We start from the raw sequence: 14,167 nt of genomic DNA on the forward strand, positions 1-14,167 counted from the left end.
CGGAGGGAAGCCCTAGCACTGGGGTTCTCTGAGATCAGGGGCTCTTGTAACTGGGCATGTCTCCTGCAGGGGTCTTAGAAGCAATAGCCATGGAGCGGTTACGAGAAATGTTGGCTTCTGTTGGTCAAGGGGCTTCCAAGCTAAGAGGGGCCCCAGTGCCCATGAGCGTGGACACTATCTGAGCTGTCACCTGGGCGGTGGGGCTGGGGGTGGGGGCAAGAATGGTCCCCAGGTGGTGATGTGGATGGTTGACAGGCCTGTTCCCACTCATGCCACCCTCCTGGTACTCTGTATTTCTAGATGTATATTTTGAGGCCCAGAGGGAACCGCTGTAGTTTTGTGGGTCGGAATGTTTCAGTGAGCCCACGAAGACCCTAGGGTGCACCCATGTGATGCCTGGGCCTTGCTGTCGTGGACACTGAATAAATGTTTGATGAAGGAGTGAGGGAATGATGGGATGAAAGAACTTCCCCAAGAGGGTCGGGAGGCTTTTGATGACTCACTCGAACACTCGGGTCTGGTAAACCAGTGTTTCCTTAAAGTGTACGTCGCTCACGTGGCACTGGTATGAGGCGAAATTCACGTTGGCACTGATCTGCAGCTGCAGCTCTCGGTAGTTCTCCTCTAGTACTGAGTGGGCAGGCTCCGGATCTGTCTCTATCACCTGGAACAAAGGCCACTGTGTCCTCAGGGACGCAGACCCAGCTGCCTCACAGGAATCATGGGGAGCTGAGGCAGTTCATTCCACTCTGCAAATGAGCACCAACTCACAAACTCAAGCTCTAGAGCAAATGAAGGCAAACCTAAAATGACTCATACATATGAAAGGGGGAAATTGAATAACAAGAAATTACTGAGAGCATCAGGATGGAGCAGGCAGCAACTGTGGGGTCAGATATGCTCCAAAGAAGTTAGAATAAGGAAATCAGAAAGATAGGAATAGAAACTCATGAAACAGAAAACAAATCTAAAACAGAGAGGACCAGCAAAACTAAAAGTTGTTTATGTGAAAAGATTTAGAAGACCTGTGGTGGGCCTGGCTGAGAAGGTACAAATAACCAATCATAAGTGAAAAGGGAGACAGCCCATCCATCCTACAGGTAATTAAACAGATGATAATAAGATATTATGAATAATTTTATGAGGGTTCATGTGAAAACTTGGTTGAAAGGCAAATTTCTAGAAAAACACCTTAATATAAAAATGGATCCAAAACCAAGTCTACAACCTGAAGAATCTTATTACTATCAAAGAAACTGAATGGTAGTAAAAAAAAAAAATCTTTAAAAAGACCTAAATAAAGAGAGAGATATACCTTGCTCATGGAAAGGACAAATTGATATTATGAAATTGTCAATTTTTCCTAAACTGATTTATAGATACAATCCAATTCCGATTAAACTTCCATCAGGGTTTTCACAGCACTTGGTAGATGGATTCCCAAATTATATGAGAGAGTAAAGGGCCAAGAACCATCAGAATAAAACAGCATGGAGATAACCAGGAGAAAATACATTTGAGAAAGCCAAAACAGAAGCGATAAGTAATAGTGAGGACAATTGGCAGACAAATATAGGAACAAAGAACTCATCCCAAAATAATGAAGCCTCATATTTTGCCAAATAACACACAAGTGTCTTCCAAAGTGGGCTCCATCTGTTTATACTTCTGCTTCCACCAAGCAGCAGAAAGCCACTCTGGAAACACTGGGCATCACCTTGGAAAGCTGAAGAGCCCATGATTCCTAAAACTCAGCAATTCCACTTCCTATGACCCAGTTTAGGAATATAAAGTCTGGCAAACGAACACCATGCTCATGGAAATAGTGTCCATAGTAGCAAACCCCAAATAATGTTCAAAAGAAGAATGGGTAGGTAGCGATGGAGATTTAAATAGCAGTGACAGGGGTGCACTACAACCACATGCAACAATACGGATGACCACGCGCAATAGCCTTTAGCAAAGGGAAGTTACAAAGGACAACTAAACAACATGCCTTTTCAGATGCACAAGTTCGACATAGAGAAAAAAAATGAAGGGAATGAGCAAACAAGATTCGGGAGAGCGCCCGGCTCTGGTTGAGGGGTTGGGGCTGAAAACAGCAGGTCATCCTTGTTTGACTTCCTGCGTTGGGTGTGCCTTCATCTCTGTTTATTCGATTCTTAGAAAGAAACCAACCAAGGAAAAATTAAAAGACAAGCATGCATGGACCAAAGAGGAGATTCTGTCGTGAACCAGAGACTGACTAACCTCATTCTGGACACTGAGGGAAAAGGGAAGCTAGTGTGATGTTTCTGAAAAAGAAAAAGCGGGGAGGACGTGCTCAGCCAGGAACTAGATTTCAAGACTTAAATGAAAGCCCTGCCAATCACGTGTGCGGTTTGGGTGGCACGTGCAGTGAGGATGGCAGGCAGCCGGCCACTGTGGAAATCCAGCTCAGGTGAATGGGGACCGTTTTCTTTTCCCACGAGAGAAGGAAAGGATGAAACACCGAGTTGGAGAGCAGTGTCTGTTCAGAGAACGGCGGTCCTGGCCACACCGGGCCTTGGTGTCCCTACTCACTTTTCGCTTTGTGGTGAAAGTCCCAGGCATGTTTCTGAGCACGTCCACCCACTTGACCGTGCGCATGCGGTCGTCCCAGTCGGGGACCTGGTCTGCGGGGACCTGAAAGGTGATCTTGGAGAGCTTGCACTTGATCCCCATCTTCTTCAGGGTGATGGGCACGTCTGACTTGATGGTCCCCACTATGTCCTTGGCGCAGCCAGGGTGGAGGTGGCCTATCTGGGGAAGAGCCTCGTGTTAGTGCTTTGGGGAATTCAATCTGGAGGACTCACGATGCCTGATGCTGACATTCTAGGGGTAGAGCCAAAAGTCTTGGCAAAACGTGCGGAAGTGGTCCAGATAAGTGGGAAATCCAATTTGATTTGAAGGATAAAATCAACTGGGATTCAGCGTACGTAAAAGCACACAACACTAAATATCTAAATATACACTATACATTGTCCTATATATACAGTCCTTTCATGCTTCTAAGAGATAAAAAAAAACCCTCCCTTCTCTGGAAAGGGAAAGGAGAGGAAAGTGTGCTATTTCTCCAGGTGCGCGTGCGTGTGTGCGTGCATGTGTGTGTGTGTGTGTGTGTACGCGTGGGTGTATGCCTGAGTGTGTGCGCATGGGTGTATGTAGAGGGACTATAAGAAGCTCACGCCAATCAACTATAATACAAAAAGTAGAAAAAAATAAAGATAAAAAGCAATTTCTCAACTAAGAAAAAGGGCAAACATTAAAAAGATTAAAAAGGATATTATGAGCATCACTATACCAGTGTATTTGACAATTTAAACAAGGCCTGAGAAAATACAAAAATAAATAAATAAATAAAAGCCTCCTTTGACTAACACTTTACAGCTCTCCAGGAAGCAAAATATTTCTTCCTGATAGCACCCTGAGATTTAAAGGTGACAGAGTAGCGTCCCCAGCCCTCCTCGCTCTACCCTCCTAGAGTTCTGTGCTTGAACAGATTTGGTGGCTGAAACAGAGCAGGTGCCTTCGGACACATCCAGGGTCCTGGGAACTGAGATGTGAACTATCTGGAAAAAGCAAGCACCCATCAGAGGTGAGACTCTGCTGCCACGTTGTCCTGGGCCTTGTTCAATGTTGAGCTTTGGTCAGCAATTTATAAAATGTGTGCCGTGAGATGCTGAAAGAAGGGGTTAGAAAATTACAGGTAAAAAAGCTGACTAGGTCTTAATATGCTGAAGGGCACTAGGAATCTCCAGGAGAAATATGTAGCATTTTGTAAATCTCCCTTGTCCACCAAACCTACCACCCCATTTCAGTTCGTGATGCACCACTTGTGCAGGACGAATGCGCTAAGGAGCACACACCTAGGAGGACACAGGTCCACACTCTGGGAAGCAAGGACTGGGACCTGTCTTCATCCATGGAGGTGTCCATGTGATTCCGTGTCATCGGCCTAGCAGCAGTCCTGGCAGCCCTCGTTCCCTGCTCTCAGACCACAGGGGACATGTCCGCATTCATCCCACTCCACGTGTCTATGGGGATGGACCGACAATCAAACTGGGCTTGGCTGAGGCCCAAGGGAGGCCAGGAAACAGGAACTGGTTTTCACTTACCTGTGGAGAGAAAGACACTGTAGCCAAAAGGGGCCATTCGAACCGCATCACATTCACTTGGCTGTGGTTAGTGATGGTGAAGCTTGCGCTATAGCTGTTTCCAATGCGGCAGTCCCCAAACTGGATGTGGTCCACCAGAGCTGCTAGGGGACAGAAGCAGGAGGCCGTGAGTCCCCAAGGAGGCAGCACCTGACAGGCACTGTGTTTCACCCTCATGCAACCCCACCCTCCTTGGAGGGTTACACTGGAAACATCCAGAGTCCTGCAGCAGGAAGCTTTCCTCCTAGGGGAGTCTGTCTGTCTGTCTGTCTATCTATCTATCTATCTATCTATTTATCTATCTATCTGTCATCCATCCATCCATCCATCCATCCTCCCCTCCACCTCCATTAGCACAAGGGAAAACATTAAGCCTCTCAATCCCAGTACTGTTACAGGTTCGACTATAGGAGTTCCCATTAAATTTGAATTACAGATAAATGATGAGTGATTCTTAGTTAAAGTGTGCCCCATGCAAAATCTGGGGACACGAATACACTAAAAAACTGCACGTGATTTATTTAAAATTCAAATTTAATATTTAAAATTCAAATTTAATGGGGACTCCTGCCTTCTGATTTTCTAAATCTGGTAACCCTATTATTAGTAAGAAATCTGAGTTCTGAATTAGGGTTCACTGCTGGATCCTGTTTGACCCCTGATAAGAGAGATGTCACCTGAGCTACAAACAGACATGAAACGTCAGATACATGAGCAGCACTGATTTCAACCCACGTTGTAGAGACGGCCTGATGCTACATGCCAGAACTATAACTAAGCTCCTAGAAGAGCTGTGAGGCCGTGCTTATGACTCACTTCATAGCATCAGCAACACAATTAGCGTGTTTAAGAAATACTTTTTGACAATAAGGTTGAAGTACATTTTCTCCTGCCCAAAGAACATAATCAACCAAACGAAGCTGCAGTGCTTGACAGACCACGGAGCAGCACGTCTTAAGCGCTCATACACACACAGATCACCCGGCGATCTTGTGAGACTGCAAGTTCTGGTTCAGCAGGTCTGAGGTGCTAGGGTGTTAGAAATCCCATTCCTAACAAGCTCCCAGTGCTGCTGATGCTGGAGGTACCCAGACAGGGGGCTGAGCAGTGAGACTGTGGAGAAGGGGCTTCTCAAGGCAGCACAAACCTACACCTTCTCTCATTGAACCAGCCCACCATCACTCTTGGAAGGTCTGGGATAGGTGCTGCAGGTGAAACAGACAACGCCTACACAGGCCGGCTGAAAGGTACAGATAGGGAAAACTAGAGCAATGGGTATTCACTTCTTAGCTAAGCTGGAATCTGAATCTCACTTATTAGCGAAATTGAAATTTGGAGCTCAAAGAATAAGTCTGCGAACTCCAGGGCTCAGCACTTGGCACATGCACACTGATGCACCATACACGTTCCTTGGGGGAACGCACGGACGAATGCAGGGTCTGAGCCAGGCCCGCCAGACAGGAGATTCGGGCCCAAATTCTGGGAGGCGAGCCAATCTGTTATTTACATGTCACTCTTATTTAAAATGACCCAAGAGGAGTTCCCGTCGTGGCGCAGTGGTTAACGAATCCGACTAGGAACCATGAGGTGGCGGGTTCGGTCCCTGCCCTTGCTCAGTGGGTTAATGATCCGGTGAGCTGTGGTGTAGGTTGTAGACGCGGCTCGGATCCCGCGTTGCTGTGGCTCTGGCGGAGGCCGGTGGCTACAGCTCCGATTCAACCCCCATATGCCGCGGGAGCGGCCCAAGAAATAGCAGCAACAACAACAACAAAAAGACAAAAAGACAAAAAAATAAAAAATAAAAAAAAAATAAAATAAAATGACCCAAGAGCCGAGAGGTGTCAATCCCTCACTGCTGCTTCTCTCACCCGCCACCAAGCCTTCCGTCGTGTTTTCCTCCGTGATCTCGGTGACGTCTGAGGCCTCCGGGCCGGGGGACGCCACCAGCCCGTGGATGTTGTCCAGCGTGATGTCATCCTCGTAGCTCTCTCCCACCACGTGGATGACTGTCTCCTCGAACTGGTTGTCGATCACGGACAAGCGGATGGTGCCTGCCATTCTCCCCACCTTCTGGGAGTGGAAAACAACGTCAAATTCAGCTGTTTCTCCAGGAGGAACAACCAGGGAGGCTGTGTGAGCTTTCTTGGCTGCAACGAGAAAAGAGAGACGTGATCTAGAACCAGTTTAAAGGAAGATCCATCCATAGGACTCACGGGAGAGCAGGCCTACTGTGGGATGAACCTTGCCCAGAGGGGCCATTGAGGACAAGACTGGGCATCTGACTCCCACTGGGTCTACCTTAGTCCCCTAACAAAACAGCTCCTGGGGCCCACTGCTCGCTGGAAGCTATACTCACTCTACTTACCTTTTGCCTGTGGTTTGTTTTCCTCTATGATGTAGCTGTAGGAGGTAGAGGGCTTCCCTTTCAGGGAGAAGACTCCCAGTTGGTCCTGCAGGTCAACATGCAGCTGGCAGAAAGAAGACAAGAGCGAGTGTTACGCTTACAGGCTGCTCATGAGTTCTGAATCAGGAGTGAGATGCTGTGCGGTTTGGAAAGTGCCCAAAAGCCAAGTGCCTGATGCTCACTTCTTCTGAGGTTCTTATTAAGAGGGAGATATAATAACTCCCTCTTAATAAGGGAGAGGACAAACAAAAATTCACGTCAGCCCTTGTTCTTCAAGTAAGGAACCAGAGGGCTGGAGAGTGCAGGGGACATTCCAGATCACGCAGCCACGTGGTGACAAAACGGGGTAGCCAAGGCCCCGTTACTGACAGAAGCAGTTGTAACACATACACTAGACTAATAAGATGGACATGAATAGTTTTCATTCCTTGGGGGTTTGCATGAATGTGAGTTCCTAAAAAAACCCAGTACAAATGTATTAGTGGCCTGATGATGTCATGATGTCAAGGTAAGACGAAACCCAAGGTGGGCATCTGACTCACTTGTAGAAAAGGGATGCTTTCCAACCCACTGGAAGCCGTGTAGCTGATTTAAGAAAAATTAAAACCATACATCTGGTTCTATGTATGAGGAACTAGCAGATGTTTTTAGAAGAGAGACATGCTGGCACCGTCATGAACAAGATTGAACAATATAAAAATGAGGTATGAAGAGGGGAGAAAGTGTGACATCACATAGGAAGCTTCTGAGATAAAAATATGTATTTAGAAATAATCTTGATAAGAAACGATACAGAGGAATGAAAAAATACTGATATAAAATAAGATCTAAATAAGTGGGTTGGAATCCTACGTGTCCCTGGTGGAGAGCCTAAATATACTAAAAGCAGAAATCCTCCCCAAATCACTCACGGGATGCCCAGTGGGATTTTGTGAGAAACACTGTCAAAGGACGTCAGAGCCTTGCTTCTAAACGGTCCTCCCCTTTCCCCTCATGCGTCCCCCTCAGGCCATACCTTGGCGGGGATGGTGCCATTGTTCTTGAGGATGAGCGGCAGTGTCTCTGAATGACCAAGCAGAAGCCTCTTGAAGAGGAGCAAGGGGTTTCCGTACTGGTTACAGAGAACTGGCCGCACAACGGTCACCCGAGGGAGGTTCCCCTCTCCGACGATATCAAACACGAGGCTCCGGTTCTTGGCCAGGTTGCTGCAGGGAACAGGAAGAGCGAGGTTGGCCAGCCTGACCTGGCAGGGATGACATGCCACAGGGAGGGGCAGGCGAGGGAGCTGGGGAGCTGGTACCTGGGCAAGCCATCCAAGGTCGCCTCGAAGATACACTGGTAGGTCTGCATGGTCTGCGGGGTGAAGGACACTGTGGCAAAAGCGTGTGAGCGGCTGGCAACACACATCTTGTTGGGCTCCACTTCAAAGATGTCAACGATGCGGGCGAAGATCTGGTTGGGGTGGGGGCGGGGGAGCCGGGATCAGGGAGCTGGCCACTCTGTGTCTGCACCGGGCTGGCTGCTCATCCCTGTTGGCCCTGCTGGGGCATCTCCCTCCTCTAAGCTCTGCAGTAGGCACGCCCCATTGTCTGCACAGTCACGCTCCAGGAGGAGCAGCCTGGGTACTCGGGGACCCAGCCCTGAGCAAAACTGGCTGGACTTGGCTGGAGCTCTGGCCTTTGCCTCAAACAGGTGAACTAAACCATAACTTGCTCAGATCGCTGTCTCTGTCTCTCTCTGAACAACTGAGATGCCAGAGACCCCTGGTAGTAGCTGATACGAGGCTGAGCTGGAAGCCAGACTAGAGAAAGGAGCAATGAGACACCATGCACGAGAGACGTGTGGCCCTTGGCAGGTGGGCAGCCTCGGGTGGTCGTCTGCAAGTTGGATTGGGTGGCAGCTGCAGTCGCACAGAGCTCTGGCTCCATCTGTGTCTGAGGTCTCGGATTCGGCACCCCTCGCTGAAGCACACCTCGCTTTGCTAGGGGGCCATCCTGTGTGGGATTGAGCTCCCTGCAACTCCAAGAGCTTTAGCCAGAATCATACCCACAGCACTTTTTCCTGTCCTGGGGCAATGTGGGACAATGTGGGAAGCCTGCAGAGATGGTAGGGACCTCTGCCTTGGCCTCAAAAGGACTTTTTATTCTCATGGGAGGCAGGTGGCATTCAGGACTGACTCTTCCCTTTTGTTCCAAAACTGAGACCATAAGGTGTCTGTGCTCTTTCCCAGGGATAATCTGCAAATTAAGGAGAAGGATGCCCTCATGTCTGCAAATCCCTGTTACAAACCCACCTCTGTTTAGAAATCAGGCTCGCTTGTAGCATGGAACAGGGAGAGAGCTGCCCCTTCGTGTTCCCGGTAAGGTTCGAGAGCAATGACAGTCCCTCCGTCTCTGCCCCTCTGCGGGGACAGTCCCCCAGGAATGCACACTATTCTTGGCTCTAAACGAGGCCAGCCCTCTTGGCCATCTCTCCCCACCGTCAGCCATGAGGACGATACCAATTCTGTGGCACAAGGACACCTAGGCCAAGGTTCTACCTTCGGGCAGAGAACTGACGTGGCAGAAATGAGACAAGCTGGCATTTTCAGCACACTGACCGGAAATGAAGGGTGAGTGAAACCCAGTGACTAGGCCTCTCTCTCAGTGTCCTGAATTTGCTCTTCCACTGGGAGGAAAAAGGGTGTCAGCGTGGTCTGACTTGGAGAGGAAGGCAGTTTGGGGCTGGCAGATCCTGTGACGGGCACTTATTATTTCCCTTGTACATGAATGAAGCTTGGCTTTAAACTTGACCCTAGAGACCTCAGCTCTGGGACCCGGTAGAAGACTTGGGCTTTACTAAGCCTCAATTTCCCTGACGATAAAATGGGGATAATAATACCGTGGATGATACGAACTTGTGAGGATGACATGAGATGACAAAGGAAAATCAACTGGCACCATGCTCAGCATACAGCAGGAGCTCAAGAACTGCTCATCACTGACCTCATGCTTCTCTGCGAACGTCCCCCAAGTCTCCCTCCCAGACCCACATGCGACCCAAGGCAGCCTGCCTGAGCTGGGGCTCGTCTCTGCTCTCCCCACGGCGCTGTGTCTCAGTGGACACATGGTGAGTGCTGGATGGATGGGTATGTGCTGCTCCCTTGTGTGAACCAGTTTATCTCAGGTGTACCTACGGGAGACGCCGACTGGGACAAACATGTGGCTCTCGGCCTAGAGGAATCCCCCCCTGGCCGGCTCTCATCACCTCCAGAACTCTAGTGGGCCCTGAGAGTCAGGTCATCCCTGCTCACAATCTGGGCTCCCGAGCAGGGGTTTCCATGACTCCTGCCCTGGCTCTGTGCCACCACCGTGGGCCGGGGCCGGGGCCATGGGGGCCGCCTACCTTATTGGAGATGGGCTTGACTACAAGGTTCACGTCGCAGGCGATCTTCCCCACGTTGCAGATCTTGAAGCGAGCCTTGGCCTGATGGCCCACCAGGACGTTGCAGAAGATGAACTTGCTCTCATCCTCCACAAACAGCCCCCCGCTCTCTATGGTCTGCAGGATGCTGTACAGGTTGGCGCTGCTGCAGAGCTGATGCTCCTCAAATATCAAGGCATTGTTGTCGGTCACGAAGGCTGGGGAGTGGAGGGAAGACTGTGAGAGGAAGCCTGAGAGCCCGGGTCCGGCCTGCCGTCACTCCTGATTTGGAGGCTTAGATTCTGACAAAGGGCAATCAGAGGGGAGACGCAGGGGAGCTCCCACAGGGGGTATGAGTGATGGGACAAATCCTCTCTTCTCAGCCTCTGTGGGACCGCTTTTGCTGGCCTCCAGACTCCAACCTCCTTTTCCTTCCAACGGTAAGGAAGGATAAGATCTAGGGTGAGCTGAGGAAGGAAGGAGGCATTCAACTAACTTTGGTGCGAGGCTGCAGGGGGCCTACGGCCAAAGCAAGAAGAGCTGTCTCCGTGCCTCATTTGAGATCTCGCTGGGTTAAAGTTACCGTCTGCTCAGCCACTGACCACTATTCTCTGTGTGTACGCTGCACAGGGAGTGCCTGGCCATGGGTAGGGTTCAGTGTTCCTGGGTCCTGTGCCACACCCCATTGCACCATGAATCCCAGATAACGCTATCCACCTGAGAAGCCTGGACCAAACTCGGAAAGACTAGGAGCTTAGAGCTGCACGTCCTCTTCTAGGTGAGCATGCCCTGTAAGTCTTAAAGGAAAATATGGCTGGAGACACCAGAGGAAGTTCTAAAGTCCCACAGGGAGAAGCCGCATCTGTTAGACATTTGCAAGAGGTGGGGACTGTTACAGAGGAAGGTCTTTCAGGGGGTGCCATCCACGCTGAGTGCCCAGTACCTGGTTGACAGGCTTCGGCCAACAGGGTGTATGGAATGCCAGCGGGCTGGTCTCTTGGGTCCCGGTCAGAGATATCAATAGCTATAAACTCCTCACACCTTCCCACGGGGTCAGCCACGCAGTCGACAGTGATGACCTGCATTCCTCCGGAAGGGATGGAGCCAAAGCCAGGATACACGGTGAACATGCCGTGGGTGAAGCGAGACTGCAGGAAGAGTGGGAGGGGTGGAGGCAGAGTTGGGGGGGGGCAGAGTCTGAGCCCTTCTACCAGAGTTGTGAGATGGGGTCAAGCGGGACCAGTCTCTCGGGGCTCTCCCCATAGGGGCTCTCCCCAAAGGCTAGTGCCAGGTGTGGATAATAGTACAGATAACCCATTGCACATCTTATTACTGTCAGGCAAAGGTGGGGGTTCCAGTTCTTCACCAGTCCTTGACTGACACCTACCTGGTGGAGAGGGTTAGGAGGGTCTCATTTCTGTTCTGCTGATGCAATGGGGTAGGAGGTCAATTGAGGGGATGGGAGCAACATCTCATTACCACTTGGTTTGGGTGGCAGTCAAAGTTCCCCACGTGTTGTCTCCATTGACAATGCTGGAGGTGGTGGCAGGTAGTGAAAGGCTGACTCCCTACTGAGTATTCTTGGACATCACTTTGGCAAAGGATTGGGGCACCTCATTACAGTCTGGGTAGAGTGGGACATCTAGGCTCTCCACTGGATTTTGCTTGAAATATGTGGAGTAGGACCACATACTTCTCTGTCACGTTAGACTATAATATTTTCTTCTCCGAAACTTTTCTATCTTGATAGCAACCCTTTTTCTGGTCCTTTGGCTAGTGGGAGCAGGCTTTTATTAGGGCTGCTCTTGGTCTGTGTTTGTTGATATTTCTGGATTTCTGGCTCTTAGTACCCAGTTTGGGACATATGAAGCAAAAAAGAAATTTTAGGGAACTCACTCCTGTGATGTATATTGGGTCTCAAGGACCTGAGCTGGTCTGATTTTCTTTCTACTTTTCAGTTTTCTATGCTTCTTTTATATAAAATGTCCATAGCTTTTAGTTGTATTTAGTTGGAGGCATAGGGAAAAATACATCTATTTCATATTACCAGAATCAAAAGTCTTCAAGTCTCCTTTTATTTAAGTCTATCCAAATGGGGTTCTGTTTCTTATTAACAAATGATTCTGGATTAAAATACTTTTTTTTTTGTATTTTTAGGGCCATACCCCACCATATACGGGGGTTCCCAGGCTAGGGGTTGAATCAGAGCTGCAGCTGCCAGCCCATTCCACAGCCACAGCAATGTGGGATCCGAGCCATGTCTGCAACCTACAGCACAGCTCACGGCAACGCCGGATTCTCAACCCACTGAGTGAGGCCAGGGATCAAACCTGCATCCTCATGGATACTAGTCGGGTTTGTTAACCACTGAGCCACTATGGGAACACCAGCATTAAAATACTTATAGTAAGTAGAAGCTAATTTTAAAGCAATGAGGAGACAATGAAGGTTTTAAAGCAAAAGAGGATTTCCAGATTAAGTCATAACTCCTTACTTTAAGATAAAAGTGATATTTCATTATAACTATTTACTATTCCTGCCACAGTGGGCATATCCAAAACTGAACACCTAGGGAGGCATTTGCGCAAGAACTAGCTGGGAGGTGGCCTTTCAGGGCTGCTGTGAACAAGGAAAAGGGTACTCACCTGGCTTGTGATGTTTACATCTTTCTGAACAGATTCAGAGAACTTGGTTGCTTTGGAAGGGCCAGTTTTGTAAAAGCTCTCACTTTCCCGGGACCTTGCATATCTAATATGGCTGATTCTGATCAAAGAAGCAAGAGAACATCCTCAGGCTGGGACGGTTGTTGAACACTCCCTGCCTGTCTGCTTTCAAGGTCCTTTCTCCTAGGGGTGGGGGACAGGGCCTTTCCTTGGCCAAGAGGGCAACAGGGTAGCAGAGTCAGCTTATCCATCATCAGCCAAACTCACTTAACAATTGTGAGAAAAGTATGCAGAAACCGTATTTATTAAATACGATTCATAAGGACACTGAAAATTACTGGAAGAAAATAATAATTTAAAAAGTTTACTTGAGTTCACCAGAAAGCTGTGTGTGGAAATTGTTTTTAGACATAAAATCTTTTATTTGATATCATTTGTTCGTGTAGAGGCCCGTTCATCTAAAATATTCGAATGTATGTGAGGTACAATTTAAAGCATTTGAATTTTATATATTTGATCATTCATTTGCTTAATGACTAGAACAACTGAAGTTCAACCCCCCTTTTGAGGGTTTTATATGAATTTCTGCATGTTAAAATGAAAATAAATTAAAAACAACTTTAAGCAAAGCAAAATTATAATATCCATAAATAAACATTAATAAATTTAAAAATAAATGATACCCAATTAGGTTGAAATGAAATTTGGAAGATAGAGACTTTAGACAGTTTAACCAAAACTGTCTTATACATTCAAACTTTGACAAAATAAAAAAAGGAGAATCCACAACATGAAACAATTACAATGTGAAACTGTGTGTCTGATTTAAAACAATTAGAAAGTCAATCTTAAATTAATAATTAATTATTTTGAAAGTTAATTCTTTAGAAAGTCAAGACAAAGTCCTTGGCAACTGGTAAAACCATCCCTACTTTGCCAAGAATATGACAATCAAAGAAAAGCCAAAGACAAAAAAAAAAAAAACAAATAGTTTTGGTCAATTGATTGAGCGCCACCTTTTGAAGAATACGGAATTTTACTGGAACAGTGTGATAAAGTTAGCTGTTGTGATAAGATGTCTTCCTGGGGAGAAGATAAAAACAGTCCCAAGAGAAAGAGTGAGGGCATCACCAGGCTTTCTCTATGGTCCACATTTCCAAGGTACCCTTTGCCATCCCCTGTCATGAAGCACAGCTAATGATTTCTGTTGGTTCAGCTTGCTGCTATAATAATGACAGACAGGACCATGGCTTACTGGTAAGGACTGCAGCGCACTGGAGCACCAACCAGGACAACAGACCCAACCCCAAGCAGAAGACTTTACACTGATTCAGTCAAAATGGATGATATATCCGACAGCAGTTGGAAAGCATGTAAAAATTGGCGTCAGAGATGTGGGTTCAGAACTGAGATCTACTGGTGATTTCTTCCACCATCTTGGATGAGCCCTTTCTAAACTTTAGCAAGCTCGTCTACAAAAGGGGACTGAGTGGGTGAATTAGATAAAATATTTGAGCTCACTG

General features: G+C 47.9%; 1 protein-coding gene across 1 annotated transcript in view; it reads right to left on the reverse strand.

Annotated features, from left to right (window-relative positions):
• Positions 1–14,167, reverse strand: part of HYDIN (HYDIN axonemal central pair apparatus protein) — a 367,185-nt gene that overhangs the window by 39,064 nt on the left and 313,954 nt on the right. The window contains exons 58-67 of the mRNA XM_047789543.1: positions 12,627–12,744; positions 10,925–11,129; positions 9,964–10,199; positions 7,880–8,031; positions 7,595–7,784; positions 6,541–6,643; positions 6,044–6,322; positions 4,137–4,279; positions 2,563–2,781; positions 504–664 (exon numbers count right to left, since the gene is read on the reverse strand). Coding sequence (XP_047645499.1) covers positions 504–664; positions 2,563–2,781; positions 4,137–4,279; positions 6,044–6,322; positions 6,541–6,643; positions 7,595–7,784; positions 7,880–8,031; positions 9,964–10,199; positions 10,925–11,129; positions 12,627–12,744 — 1,806 coding nt within the window. The remainder of the gene's footprint in view (positions 1–503; positions 665–2,562; positions 2,782–4,136; positions 4,280–6,043; positions 6,323–6,540; positions 6,644–7,594; positions 7,785–7,879; positions 8,032–9,963; positions 10,200–10,924; positions 11,130–12,626; positions 12,745–14,167) is intronic.

This window comes from Phacochoerus africanus, chromosome 8 (assembly GCF_016906955.1).
Source record: "Phacochoerus africanus isolate WHEZ1 chromosome 8, ROS_Pafr_v1, whole genome shotgun sequence".
NCBI classification, from domain to species: Eukaryota; Metazoa; Chordata; class Mammalia; order Artiodactyla; family Suidae; genus Phacochoerus; species Phacochoerus africanus.